At 44.2% G+C, this 13,313-nt stretch overlaps 1 protein-coding gene across 2 annotated transcripts in view; it reads right to left on the bottom strand.

Annotated features, from left to right (window-relative positions):
- Nucleotides 1-835: 835 nt before the first annotated feature.
- Nucleotides 836-13,313, bottom strand: part of LOC145343210 (low-density lipoprotein receptor class A domain-containing protein 1-like) — a 31,939-nt gene continuing 19,461 nt past the window's right edge. For both annotated transcript variants that reach the window (XM_080189260.1, XM_080189261.1), the window contains exons 4-6: nucleotides 8,666-8,803; nucleotides 4,570-4,692; nucleotides 836-1,376 (exon numbers count right to left, since the gene is read on the bottom strand). In XM_080189260.1, coding sequence (XP_080045386.1) covers nucleotides 1,237-1,376; nucleotides 4,570-4,692; nucleotides 8,666-8,803 — 401 coding nt within the window. In that variant the 3' untranslated portion in view covers nucleotides 836-1,236. The remainder of the gene's footprint in view (nucleotides 1,377-4,569; nucleotides 4,693-8,665; nucleotides 8,804-13,313) is intronic.

A 13,313-nucleotide genomic window follows, 5' to 3' on the forward strand; every position in this document is an offset into this window, starting at 1 on the left:
AGTTAATATGGTGCTTGAAAGTATTGAATGTACAAAACAGGAGTTAACCTTCTGTTCATCCTTTTAGAAGAGGCTTGTATAATATCTTTTCCAGATTTCTGATCTGTGTTTTGATGTTGCATACTGAGTGTGCATATAAGTAATTGTTACTTGTGAAATTCAGAATTCAAATTTTGGGTACATTTTGCAAGCCATTGTCTGTTGTGAGGCAGACAGACCTGGAATAGATGTAGATGAATCAAGTAGTAGGCATATGACTGGCTGGTCAAGAAAGGATACACTTGCCTTGGAGATGGTACAATAAACATTCACTAGATTGATTCCTGGGAGAAATGGGTTGTCCTCTAATGTGAGGTTGAACAGAGTAAAGCTATGCTCTCTGGAACTTAGATGAGAATGAAATTCATAAGTTTCAAAATGGTTTACATAGGTTGTTTTGCCTGGCTGCATTTAGGTGGCATTCTATTAGAATAAGGGATCAATGACTTAAGACTGAGATGAGGAATTTCTTCAATCAAGCCGAGATAGACTTCTGAGCTGTAAGATAATCAAAGTGTATGGACATTGGGCAGTAAATTGGAATTGAGGTCCAAATTCAGCCACGATCTCATTGAATGGTGGATTGTGTGCACATAATATACATGTTCTGGTTCTGCTCCTAGCATAAGCAATTTTCTTAAATACCAAATTTAGGAATGTATACTGGGAATGTTTAGGATTGCATGGAGTAGAAGCATAGAAACAGACCATTCAATGTAACCGGCTGTTATGCTCCACTTGAGCCTCCCATCTTTTCGCATCTAAATCTATCATCATAGCTCCCTCTTCTCTTGTCTAGCTGCCCCTACAATGCATCTTTACTATTCACTTTAACCACTCCGTGTGGTAACCAGTTACACAGCCTCACCAGTTTTTGGGTAAGCAAGTTACTTCTGAATTCCCTATTGGAATGTGCACACAAATGCACAACTGCACACAAATGTACGATTTGCAATGCAGATATCTGGCAAAATTGCTCATCAGTTAAAGCAAGTTGAATCATTTGCTGCATTTAGTTACAGTAATCTTTAGTGTTAGGAACTGGACTATTTTCCAATAAGGTAGCATCTAACACACAATCCTGTATGTATGTTTACCCTTTATTCTTAGAGTAGCACAATGTTTAGACATGAATATGTATCATTCATGCAGCATTGTAGCGAAAAATACCAAGGTTAATGTGAGAAATCCATTGTGTCACATTGTACAGTTTTTCTCATCACTCATGTCACTGCAGTCCTGAATGTTGTCTCTGCAGCGATTCTTAGGTATGCAGTCACAGTCACTGAAGAAGACAGTAACACATTTCCATCCAGAACAAGCAGGACACTGCAATTCTTTAAAACAAATGAAAAAAAACATGTAGGTTTCAAATCCATTGTTCTATGATGCTGCTTAATGCTTTGTTTAAACCTGTCCATGTATTATTAAAAAATCTAGTGAATATTTCCAATTTAGTGTTGGAAGAAATTGTGTATATTTTAGTTAGATCACTACAGCCCACAAGTTGCACCAATCGTATCCATACCTACCAGGCCTATCTATAACTCTCAATCCCATTAAATCCCATGTACTCATCCAGAAGTCTCTTAAAAGACACCAGCAAGTTCGCCTCTACCACCACTGACAGCAGCTGATTTCACTTGCTCACCACCCTCTGAGTGAAAAACTTACCCCTGATATCTCCTCTGTACCTGCTCCCCAGCACCTTAAACCTGTGTCCTCTTGTAGTGACCATTTCAACCCTGAGAAATAGCCTCTGAGAATCCACCCTATCCCTCTCAACATTTTATAAACCTCTATCAGGTCACCTTTCAATCTTCGTCTCTCCAGGGAGAAGAGACCTAGCTCCCTCAACCTATCTTCATATGTCTCCCAATCCAGGCAACATCCTTGTAAATCTCCTCTGCACCCTCTCAATAGCTTCCACATCCTTCCTGTAGTGAGGCGACCAGAACTGCGCACAGTACTCCAAGGGGGATCTGACAAGGGTCTTATAAAGTTGCAGCATTACCTCCTGACTCCTGAACTCAATCCCTCGAATAATGAAGGCCAGTACACCATATGCTTTCTTGACCACATCCTCCAGCTGCGAGGCCGATTTAAGAGTCCTGTGGACCCGGATCCCAAGGTCCTTCTGCTCCTCAACACTGCTAAGACTCCTACCCTTGATATTGTATTCCTTCATCCCATTGGACCTGCCAAAATGGACCACTACACATTTATCTACGTTGAAGTCCACTTCTCCACCCAGTCTTGCATCCTATCTATGTCTCGTTGCAACTTCTGACATCCCTCCAGACTATCCACAACACCACCAACCTTCTTGTCGTCGGCGAACTTACTAACCCATCCTTCCACTTCCTCATCCAGGTCATTTATGAAAATGACAAACAAGGGTCCTAGAACAGATCCCTGGGACACTCCACTGGTGACCAACCTCCATGCAGAAAAAGACCCACCCACAACCACTCTCTGCCTTCTGCAGGCAAGACAGTTCTGGATCCACAAGGCAGCAGCCCCTTGGATCCCATGCCCTCTCACCCTCTCAAGAAGTCTTGCATGGGGGACCTTATCAAACGCCTTGCTGAAGTTCATGTAAACCACGTCCACTGCTCTTCCTTTATCAATGTGTTCAGTCACATTTTCAAAGAACTCAACTAGGCTCGTAAGGCACGAACTGCCCTTGACAAAGCTGTGCTGACTATTTCTGATCATACTAAACTTCTCTAAATGTTCATAAATCCTGTCCCTCAGTATCCTCTCCATCAACTTACCAACCACCGAGGTCTGACTCACTGGCCGGTAATTTCCCGGGCTTTCCCTACCCTATTCCCTTTCTTGAAAATAGGAACCACTATTAAAGTTGCATTTGTTCTATTGGGCTCATGGCTTGAATGCTGTCAGTCCTACCACTGATGTTCTTGCCTGGCTTCACTTGCTTCTTCCCAACTCCAGCATTTTCTGGACCTGCTCCCTACCTGTTATGATTATTCTCTGGGGAGATTTTAGCACTCAGTTCCCCCCTCCCCACCCCCCGCCTCAATATTAATATCCTGGAGGTTACCATTGATAAGAAACTGAATTAGACCAACCATACAAATACTGTGGGATGAATTTTATCATCCCGCCCGCCACAGGAATTGGAGCAGGCAAGGGGAGGATCATTGAAAGGTCTGTTGAACTAGGGTGGGATTTTCTGGTTTCAGGGCAAACGCGGCTAGAAAATCCTGCCCTATGCCTACAAAAACAGATGACAGGCTGGGCAATCTGCAGAAATAACTCCCCTCCTGCTTCCCCAAAGTCTGCCTGCCATCTACAAGGCACAAGTCTGGAGTGTGATGGAACAATCCAAATTTGTCTGGATGGATGAAACAGCCTCAACAACACTCTAGAAGCTCAACGCCATCCAGACAAAGAAGGCCACTTGATTGGCACCCTATCCACCACCTTCAATATTCACTCCATCCAGCCTAAACTCTTATGGCGTCTCACTATTATTGTGCCCCTTGGTCTAGTGTGTAGCGACTCAGCAATGTGCTTCGCTGAATTCAAGCTGCAATCATTTAAATGACCAAGTTTACATGCTGCCCACAGCGTAAGCAACTGGTGTGGGTTAATCACACATTGTGATCCTCACACTCTTACTCAGGGGCTAATCAATTTCCTATGCACTAACACTCAGCACACAGCATGCTGCATTTACTAACATGTTCCCTTTTGAAATAGTGGCATTTATGTTCTACTCAATCACTTGTAATTTAGAAGCTGTATAGATTGCAGTAAATGTTCCTGTCACAAAGATAAGTACAAATGAGATTGAAGACATTTAATAAACGTAAATAATATTTGTAAGTTAGAAAGTGCTTAATCATGTTTATACTAATAGAACTATCAACTTAAAATTGTAAAAACAAAAGAAATATGTATGGTTTAGCCGCAGGGTGAGCACACAGGCTCACAGTCAGTGTGTGCAATCAGCATGCACCTCATTTCACTTGCCCTTGCTTTATGTGTATATCGCTTCAGTCATTCCGGTAGGAAAAGAGTTACATGGATAGAACATGACAACCCTGCATGTGGACAATGGGCTACAAAATGTCTCATGGGCTGCACTCAGTACCCAAATGTGCTGTGTGTGGTTCTTGGTTGACAACTACTAGCACAGGCACTGCTCCTATGAGAAGTTGAGGGATGTGCGCTGGGTTCAATGCACTGTTTGTATGTCGCATTACAATAAGTAATGGCAAAGAACATTCCCACACAACAGCAAGGAAGAAACGTTCTAGGCCACTCCTGCCTTTGCACCTAATTCAGTCAGGCATTGGCAAAAGCTTGGAGAAAAGTGCCTGTCTCCTTGGAGTAAATAGCAAGAAGATTTATTGAAGGAAAGGATGGAAAACAATACACATATGGAGAGTTTTCTTATCACTACATGGATTATCATCATAAGCATGGATGAGTGCCACATTCTGTAGTAATAAATCTGTCGTAAAATTATATACCAGAAAATTGAAAAGATTAGATTACCTGATTCATCAGAGCAGTCTCCACAATTATTTTCTCCATCACATTTTTCATCTATATACGTCCAGGATCTCCGGTTGCCGCACATAAAAACTAAATATTTCGGGAGACTATAGGGTAGGTCTCCTGTTCGGAAAAGGTAAAGGGGATAACAAGATGCTTAACGGTCAAAGCTACTTCTATACATTTTTCAAAGGATTACAGAGAATTGGTGTAAAATTGGCATTTGGGTTGGGGCTGGGGGAGGGGGGGGGGGGGAGGGGGGGTGGGGTGGGAGATCCAGAGGTCAACAGGCTTTCAGAGGAGGGTGAACCCAGTCGAAATGAGAGCTTCTGATAGAGGCTTCCCCACCTTCCCATCTGAGGTCGGGCTTTCTTTTTTTTTTCCAGATTCCCTCCTGAGCAGTCATCCATCCACCAGCATAAAAATTGAAGCTGAGTAGGAAACTGCCCTTAAATGGTCATTAATCAGCCACTTACAGACCTTCATCTTAGGCCTTGCCTGCCGCAGTGTGAAATTGCTGTGAGGTAGGGGTGGATGGGAACCTCGAGGGAATCCTGTCCATGCAATTCCGGAGTTTCCATCAAACTGAATCCCATAACATTTTAACTAATTTGGTGTAGTGATGTGATGAACACCAGTAGTATTTATAACCCATCCCTGGTTGATCTGTGGTCACTATGAGTCAGTCACATAGTGTGGAACTGTAGCCACGTGTAAGTCAGGGCTGGGTATGTAGGCTCCCTTCACTAAAGGGCATTGATGAATCAGTTATTTTTTCCAGCTAGCCTACCAGTTAAGAAAGGTGCAAAGAGATTTACGGAGATGGTGCCTGGGCGGGAGAGTTTTAGTTATGAAGAAAGATTGGTTGGACTGGGGTTGATTTCCCTGGAGCAGAGGGGATGAAGGGGGACATGACTGAAATGTGCAAAATTAAGAGGGGGCATAAATAGAGTAGATGGGAAGAAAGTTTCCCCTTAGAGGAAGAATCAATAATCATAGAATCTTTACAGAGCAGGAAAAGGCCATTCAGCCTGCACCAACAAAAATCCCACCCAGGTCCTATCCTCCTAACCCCATGTATTTACCCTGATAATCCACGTATTTACCCTACAGTCAATTCAGTGTGCCGAAAAAATCCACCTAACCTGCACATCTTTAGACTGTGGGAAGAAACCGGAGCCCCTGGAGGAAACCCACACAGACACAGGGAGAATGTGCAGACTTCATGCAGACAGTGACCCGAGGCCAGAATTGAACCCAGGTCCCTGGCACTGTGAGGCAGTAATGCTCACCACTGTGCCACCATGCCCCCATGTACACAAATGACGAGGAGGCATAGAACATAGAATACTACAGCACAAACAGGCCCTTTGGCCCACAAGTTGCACCGATCACTTCTATACCTACTAAGCCATAGACCTATCTATAACCCCCAATCCCATTAGATCCCATATACTCATCCAGAAGTCTTTTAAAAGACCCCAGCGAATTTGCCTCCACCACCACCGATGGCAGCCGATTCCATTCACTCACCACCCTCTGAGTGAAAAGCTTACCCCTAACATCTCCTCTGGACTTGCTTCCCTGCACCTTAAATCTGCGTCCTCTCGTAGCGACCATTTCAGCCCTGGGAAATAGCCTCTGAGAATCCACCCTATCTATTCCTCTCAACATCTTATAAACCTCTATCAGGTTGCCTCTCAACCTTTGTCTCTCCAGGGAGAAGAGACCTAGCTCCCTCAACCTACCTTCATAAGGCATGCTTCCCAATCCAGGCAACATCCTTGTAAATCTCCTCTGCACCCTTTCAATCACTTCCATGTCCTTCCTGTAGTGAGGTGACGAGAACTGCGCACAGTACTCCAAGTGGGGTCTGACAAGGGTCTTATAAAGTTGCAGCATTACCTCCCGACTCCTAAACTCAATCCCTCGATTAACGAAGGCCAGTACACCATACGCCTTCTTGACCACATCCTCCACCTGCGAGGCCAATTTAAGAGCCCCATGGACCCGGACCCCAAGATCCTTCTGCTCTTCGACACAGCTAAGACTCCTACCCTTGATATTGTATTCCTTCATCCCATTGGTCCTGCCAAAATGGACACTACATATTTATCTGCGTTGAAGTCCAACTGCCACTTCTCCGCCCAGTCTTGCATCCTAACTATGTCCCGCTGCAACTTCTGACATCCCTCCAGACTATCCACAACACCACCAACCTTCTTGTTGTCGGTGAACTGACTAACCCACCCCTCCACTTCCTCATCCAGGTCATTTATGAAAATGACAAACAGCAACAGTCCTAGAACGGATCCCTGGGGCACTCCACTGGTGACCAACCTCCATGCAGAAAAAGACCCACCCACAACCACTCTCTGCCTTCTGCAGGCAAGCCAGTTCTGGATCCACAAGGCCAAAGCCCCTTGGATCCCATGCCCTCTCACCTTCTCAAGAAGTCTTGCATGGGGGACCTTATCAAACGCCTTGCTGAAGTAGACTTAAGGTAAGGGGCAGGAGGTTCAGAGGGGATGTGAGGAAAGACTTTTTTGCCCAAAGAGAGATTAAAGTTCAGGCACAGGGAAAGAGAGATCAGATACACATGATGTGGAGATGCACCATGAAGAAAACAGAACATTAGAGAAGTGTTCAGTGCCACACAATACTACAAAATGGTGCCATTTATTTCCTGCTAAACGTTAATATTTACCATTAAGGCTGCCAAACTACAGGTGAGAGCAGCAAGTGAAATGAAGCAACATAAACTAAATAAATAAAACATTGAGAAAGAGAATCAGAAGCATTGGTAACTGACATTGTAATGGTGCTGATGCCTAAAAATTGCAAATATGTAATTACATCTTCCTCATGACCAGTAAATATATATACATATCTGCCTTCTATAATATGCTGGAAAATTAACAATGAGTACATTTTTCAGAATTTCCAGTGGTTTCAGGGATGAAAAGCCTGCAATGCAGAAGGAAGTAAAAAGTCTGACAACACCAGGTTTAAGTCCAACCGATTTATTCAATAGTAAATTCACTAACTTTCGAGGTTACCCTCTTCTTCAGGTGAATGGAGAGTTCTGGCCTCTGACAGAGCATATAAAGCACAGACAGTTTACTGATTAGAATGCGAATCTTTACACCTAACCTGCTGTTCAAGTCCTAAAGTGGCCGACAATATGAGTGGAAGGAGCACTGATCACAGGTTAGAGAGATGTGTATTGTCTCCAGACAGTACACTAAGTGAGGTTTTGCAAACCCAGGCAAGTCACGGGGGTTACAGATAGTGCGACATGAACCCAAGATCCCTGTTGAGACCGTCCTCATGTGTGCAGAAACTATCTGTGCTTTACATGCTCTGTCTGAGGCCAGAACTCTCCATTCACCTGACGAAGAGGGTAACCTCGAAAGCTAGTGAATTTACTATCAAATAAATCAGTTGGACTTAAACCTGGTGTTGTCAGACTTTTTACTGTGCTTAGCCCAGTCCAACGCCGGCATCTCCACATCATGCAGAAGGAAGCCATTCGGCCCATTGAGTCTGCACCGAAAAAGCATCTTATCCAGGCCCCCACCACTCCAACCACCCCACAATCCCATGCATTTACCATGGCTAATCCATCTAGCCTACACATCTTTGGATTAACCTTTAGATGAATCCAATCTATCTTTCAAGATCCTTAGAGAGGAGAAACCTAAGAGGAAATTTGATAAAGTGGCCAAAATCATGAGGAGATGTGAAAAAGTAGATAGGAAGAAACCCATCCTGCTTGTATGAAGATCAAGAACAAGAGGACTTAGATTTGAAGCAAAATAAACAAATATGATGAGAAAATATTTTTTTCGCACAGCTCGGGATGGAATGTACCACCTGGAACTGAGGGCAGGTTCAATTGAGGCATTCAAGTGGGCACTGAATAACTATTTGAATAGAAACAATGTGTAAGGGTATGGGGACAAGGCAGGAGAGTGGCACTAAATCATTTGGAGAGCTGATGTAGACACGACGATTCAAATAGCCTCCTTCTGTACCGTAATGATTCCGTGATTGTGTGAAAAAGTGATTGAGAATACTCGAGTGAAATACATACCACAGTACAAGTTTGATTCATCCTCCCCATTGCTGCAGTCTATTTTGCCATTGCACACACGTGTGGAAGTGAGACAGTTTTTACGATCATCGCACAGAAAGCCATTCGTGCCTGAGGTGGTCTTACACAGCCGGGTTACTAAAGCAAAGAGATATGAGAACAAATAAGAATGCATTTTGGTTCTTATTGTTAACATGAATCATTATATCACCTGGAGGAACAGTTGGTTTCCTTAGTTGGTTTTCTTATTTTAGTTCCACGGTATTGAACAACTAATGTTATGATTTTGTTGTTAAAGCTCAAAAGCATACTGGGGTCAATTTTCCCTGGATACTCTGGATGCTAAGCAGCCTCTAACGTAATCAGGATGGGGTATTAAAAGCAGCAGTGCTGGTTTCACAACACCAGGTTAAATTCCAACAGGTGTATTTGTCAGCACTAGCTTATGGAGCCTCAAGCTCCTTCATCAGGTGAGTGATGACTAGTGTTCACAAACAGGGCATATAAAGAGACAAACTCAATTTACAAGATAATGGTTGGAATGTGAGTCTTTACAGGTAAACAAGTCTTAAAGGTACAGACAATGTGAGTGGAGAGAGGTTAAGCACAGGTTAAAGAGAGGTGTATTGTCTCCAGCCAGGACAGCTAGTGAGATTTTGCAAATCCAGGCAAATCGTGGGGGTTACAGATAGTGTGGCATGAAACCAAGATCCTGGTTGAGGCCATACTCGTATGCGGGACTTGGCTATCAGTCCCTGCTCAGTGACTCTGTGCTGTCGAGTGTTGTGAAGGCTGCCCTGGAGAACGCTTATCCAAAGATCAAAGACCGAATGCCCGTGACCGCTGAAGTGTTCCCTAACAGGAAGCGAACACTCTTGCCTGGTGATTGTTGAGCGGTGTTCATTCATCCGTTGTCATAGTGTCTGCATGGTCTCCCTAATGTACCATGCCACGGGACATCCTTTCCTGCAGCATATCAGCTAGCCAACGTTGGCTGAGTTGCAAGTGTATGTTCCGTGTACCTAGTAGATGGTATTCTCACATGAGGTGGTGGCATCCGTGTTGATGATCTGGCACATCTTGCAGTGGTTGCTGAGGCAGGGTTGTGTGGTGTCATGGTCACTGGTCTCCTGAGGGCTGGGTAGTTTGCTGTGGACAATGGTCTGTTTGAGATTGTGCAACTGTTTGAAGGCAAGAAGTGGGGATGTGGGGATGGCCTTGGCGAGATGTTCATCTTCATTGATGACATGTTGAAGGCTCTGGAGAACATGTTGTAGCTTCTCCTCTCCAGGGAAGTACTGGATGACAAAGGGTACTCTGTCCGCTGCATCCTGTGTTTGTCTTCTGAGGAGGCTCGTGCAGTTTTTCGCTCCTCATGAGGAGGCTGTCCTCATGTGTGCGGAACTTGGCTATTAGTTCCTGCTCCGTGACTCTGCATTGTCTGCGTCGTGAACGCCGCTTTGGAGAATGCTTACCCGAAGATCAGAGGCTGAGCACCCGTGTCTGCTGAAGTAGATCTCTGACTGGAAGGGAACATTCCTGCCTGGCGATTGTCAAGCAGTGTTTATTCATTCGTTGTCGTAACATCAGCATGGTCTCCCCAATGTACCATGCCTCGGGATATCCTTTCCTGCAGCGTATCAGGTAGACAACATTGGCTGAGTCGCAGGAGTATGTATCATGTACCTGATGGATGGTGTTCTCACGTGAGATGATAGCATCCGTGTCGATGATCTGGCATTAGCCTCGCATTCCAACCATTATCTTGTAAATTGAGTTTGTGTCTTCATATGCCCTGTTTGTGAACACAACTCCCACTCATCTGATGAAGGAGCTTGAGGCTCCGAAAGCTAGTGCTGCCAAATAAAACTGTTGGACTTTAACCTGGTGTTGTGAGACTTCTTACTGTGCTCACCCCAGTCCAACGCCGATATCTCCATATCAGTGTTGGTTTCACCCATAGTTAGTCCAAGATGCAATCTTGGCAAAGGGCTTGAAGCGCATTTTAGGAATGGCTGCTTGTAAGATCATGAAGCAACTGATTACCACTTGAAATGCTTGCTAGTGGCCATTAAGGAAATTGCATAGTATCTTGGTGAAGAGAACTTGATCAATTGCCCGCTCCTTATAGAGACCAATTGATTGGGAATAAGCGAGTTATTGCAGAGGATTTCAAATGCTATTTAAAGACAAAACACCTTTTACTGTTCACTTGCTTGTCATGGTCTGAAGAGGATTTTTGAAATAGAGAGACTTTGTGAGACACTTTCTCAAGGCTACCCCAACACTTTATCAATTTCAGAAATTCTCTGTGGAAGGGATTCCGGAGCCCAGCAACAATGAAGGAATGGGAATATAGTTCCCAGTCAGGAGGGTGTTTGGCTTGAAAGGCAATTTGCAGGTGCAGGTGTTCCTATGCATCTGCTGCCCTTGTCCTTCTAGGCAATAGAGGTTGTGGTTTTGAAAGGTGCTGTTGAAGAAGTCTTGGTCAGTCTGCAGGTGCAGCAGGTGATCAAGAAGGCGAATGGAACGTTGGCCTTTATAGCGAGGGGGATAGAGTATAAAAGCAGGGAGGTCTTGCTGCAACTGTACAGGGTACTGGTGAGGCCGCAACTGGAGTACTGTGTACAGTTTTGATTCCCTTATTTGCAAAAGGATATGTTAGCCTTGGAGGGAGTACAGAGAAGGTTCACCAGGTTGATACCGAAGATGAGGGGGTTAGCTTATGAGGAGAGATTGAGTAGATTAGGCCTGTACTTGTTGGAGTTTAGAAGGCTGAAGGAGGATCTTATAGAGACTTACAAGATAATGAAGGGGCTAGATAGGGTAGAGGTAGAGAGATTCTTTCCACTTAGAAAGGAAAGCAGAACTAGGGGGCACAGCCTCAAAATAAGGGGGGGGGTGTAGTTTAGAACAGAGTTGAGGAGGAACTTCTTCTCTCAGAGGGTGGTAAATCTCTGCTCATTGAAGTGGTGGGGGCTACCTCGTTGAATATGTTTAAGTCACGGGTAGATAGATTTCTGATCGATAAGGGAATTAAGGGTTATGGGGAGCAGGCGGGTAAGTGAAACTAACCCAGTTCAGATCAGCCATGATCTTATTGAATGGCGGGGCAGGCTCGAAGGGCTAGATGGCCTACTCCTGCTCCTATTTCTTATGTTCTTATTGGTGAGTCACTGCAGTGTATCTATTAGATGGTGCACAGTGCTGCCACATGCATCGGTGGTGGAGGGAGTGAATGTTTCAGGCGGTGATGGGATGCCAATCAAGAGGCTGATTAGTTACAACATAGGAAAGACACACTTCCAAAGTCTCTCAATAAATGTGTTACCTGGATAGGGTAGACACAGAGGTTGAATCCACTGGAATCTAGAACATGGGGTACAGCCTAAGGATTGTATTGATCATTTAGGACTGAGATAAGGTGAAATGCCTTCACTCTGATATTTGTGAATATTTGGAATTGTCTACCCGAGAGGATTGTGGGTACTCCATTGTTGGATATACCCAATGTTAGAATGTAACCAATGATAACATTGAATCTTTTATAATGTGGCCAATGGTAACATGCTGTGATGATCAGCCGGTCTTCAACCCCTTTGCCAAGATTGAGCTAACTGTGGGTGAAACCAGCGCTGATGTCGAGATGTTGGTGTTGGACTGGGGTAAGCACAGTAAGAAGTCTCACAATACAGAGAGAGATTGAATAGCTTAGGACTGTATTCCCTGAAGCGTAGAAGAATGAGGGGAGATTTGATAGAGGGTATAAGATTTCGATGAGTATAGATAGAGTGAATGCAAGCAGGCTTTTTCCACTGAGGCTAGAGGAGAAAAAAACCAGAGGGCATGGGTTAAGGGTGAAAGGCGAAAAGTTTAAAGGGAATATTAGGGGGGGGTTCTTCACACGGGGAATGGTGGGAGTGTAGAATGAGCTGCTGGATTAAGTGGTAAATGTGGGGTCACTTTTAATGTTTAAGAAAAACTTGGATGGGTTCATGGATGAAAGGGGTGTGGAGGGATATGGTTCAAGTGCAGGTCAGTGGGACTAGGCAAAAAATGGTTTGGCACAGACAAGAACGGCCAAAAGGCCTGTTTCTGAGCTGTAATTTTCTATGGTTCTACGGTAACAGCAGGCTAAAGTTCAACAGGTTTATTTGGCAGCACTAGCTTTCGGAGCCTCAAGCTCCCTCATCAGCTGACCCAATAGATTATGTAACCAATGACAAAGTGAAGTGGTGATCAGTTGATCAGTTGACTCAGTATAAGTAAGAGCAGTTGGGAATTGTGGGGAGTTTGGAATGGCCTGGGGTATGGCCTCAAGTGTTGGAGTATTGACGTTTTTTTATTAAACTTTTTTCTTCGATTTATTTGTTGGAGTATGTTTTTGTTTTATTTTATTGATTGCTACCAAAAAGGTCCTTTCTGCTGGATGAATATCCAATACTGAGATCAAAAGATATTTTTCTGTTCACTCAGGGAATCAAGTTATATGGGGAGCAGGCAGGAAATAGAATTGATGTTGAATATCAGACATGATTGTCTTTGTAATAGGTCTGTGGAGGCAAAAGTCCCTTCACCAACATCCCTTTATTTACAACTCTAACAGCAATACACAGAGTGCTAGCAGTTAGCAGTTTACCTCTGGTGG

The sequence above is a fragment of the Carcharhinus amblyrhynchos genome, chromosome 5 (assembly GCF_965287045.1).
Source record: "Carcharhinus amblyrhynchos chromosome 5, sCarAmb.v2.hapA, whole genome shotgun sequence".
Taxonomy (NCBI): Eukaryota; Metazoa; Chordata; class Chondrichthyes; order Carcharhiniformes; family Carcharhinidae; genus Carcharhinus; species Carcharhinus amblyrhynchos.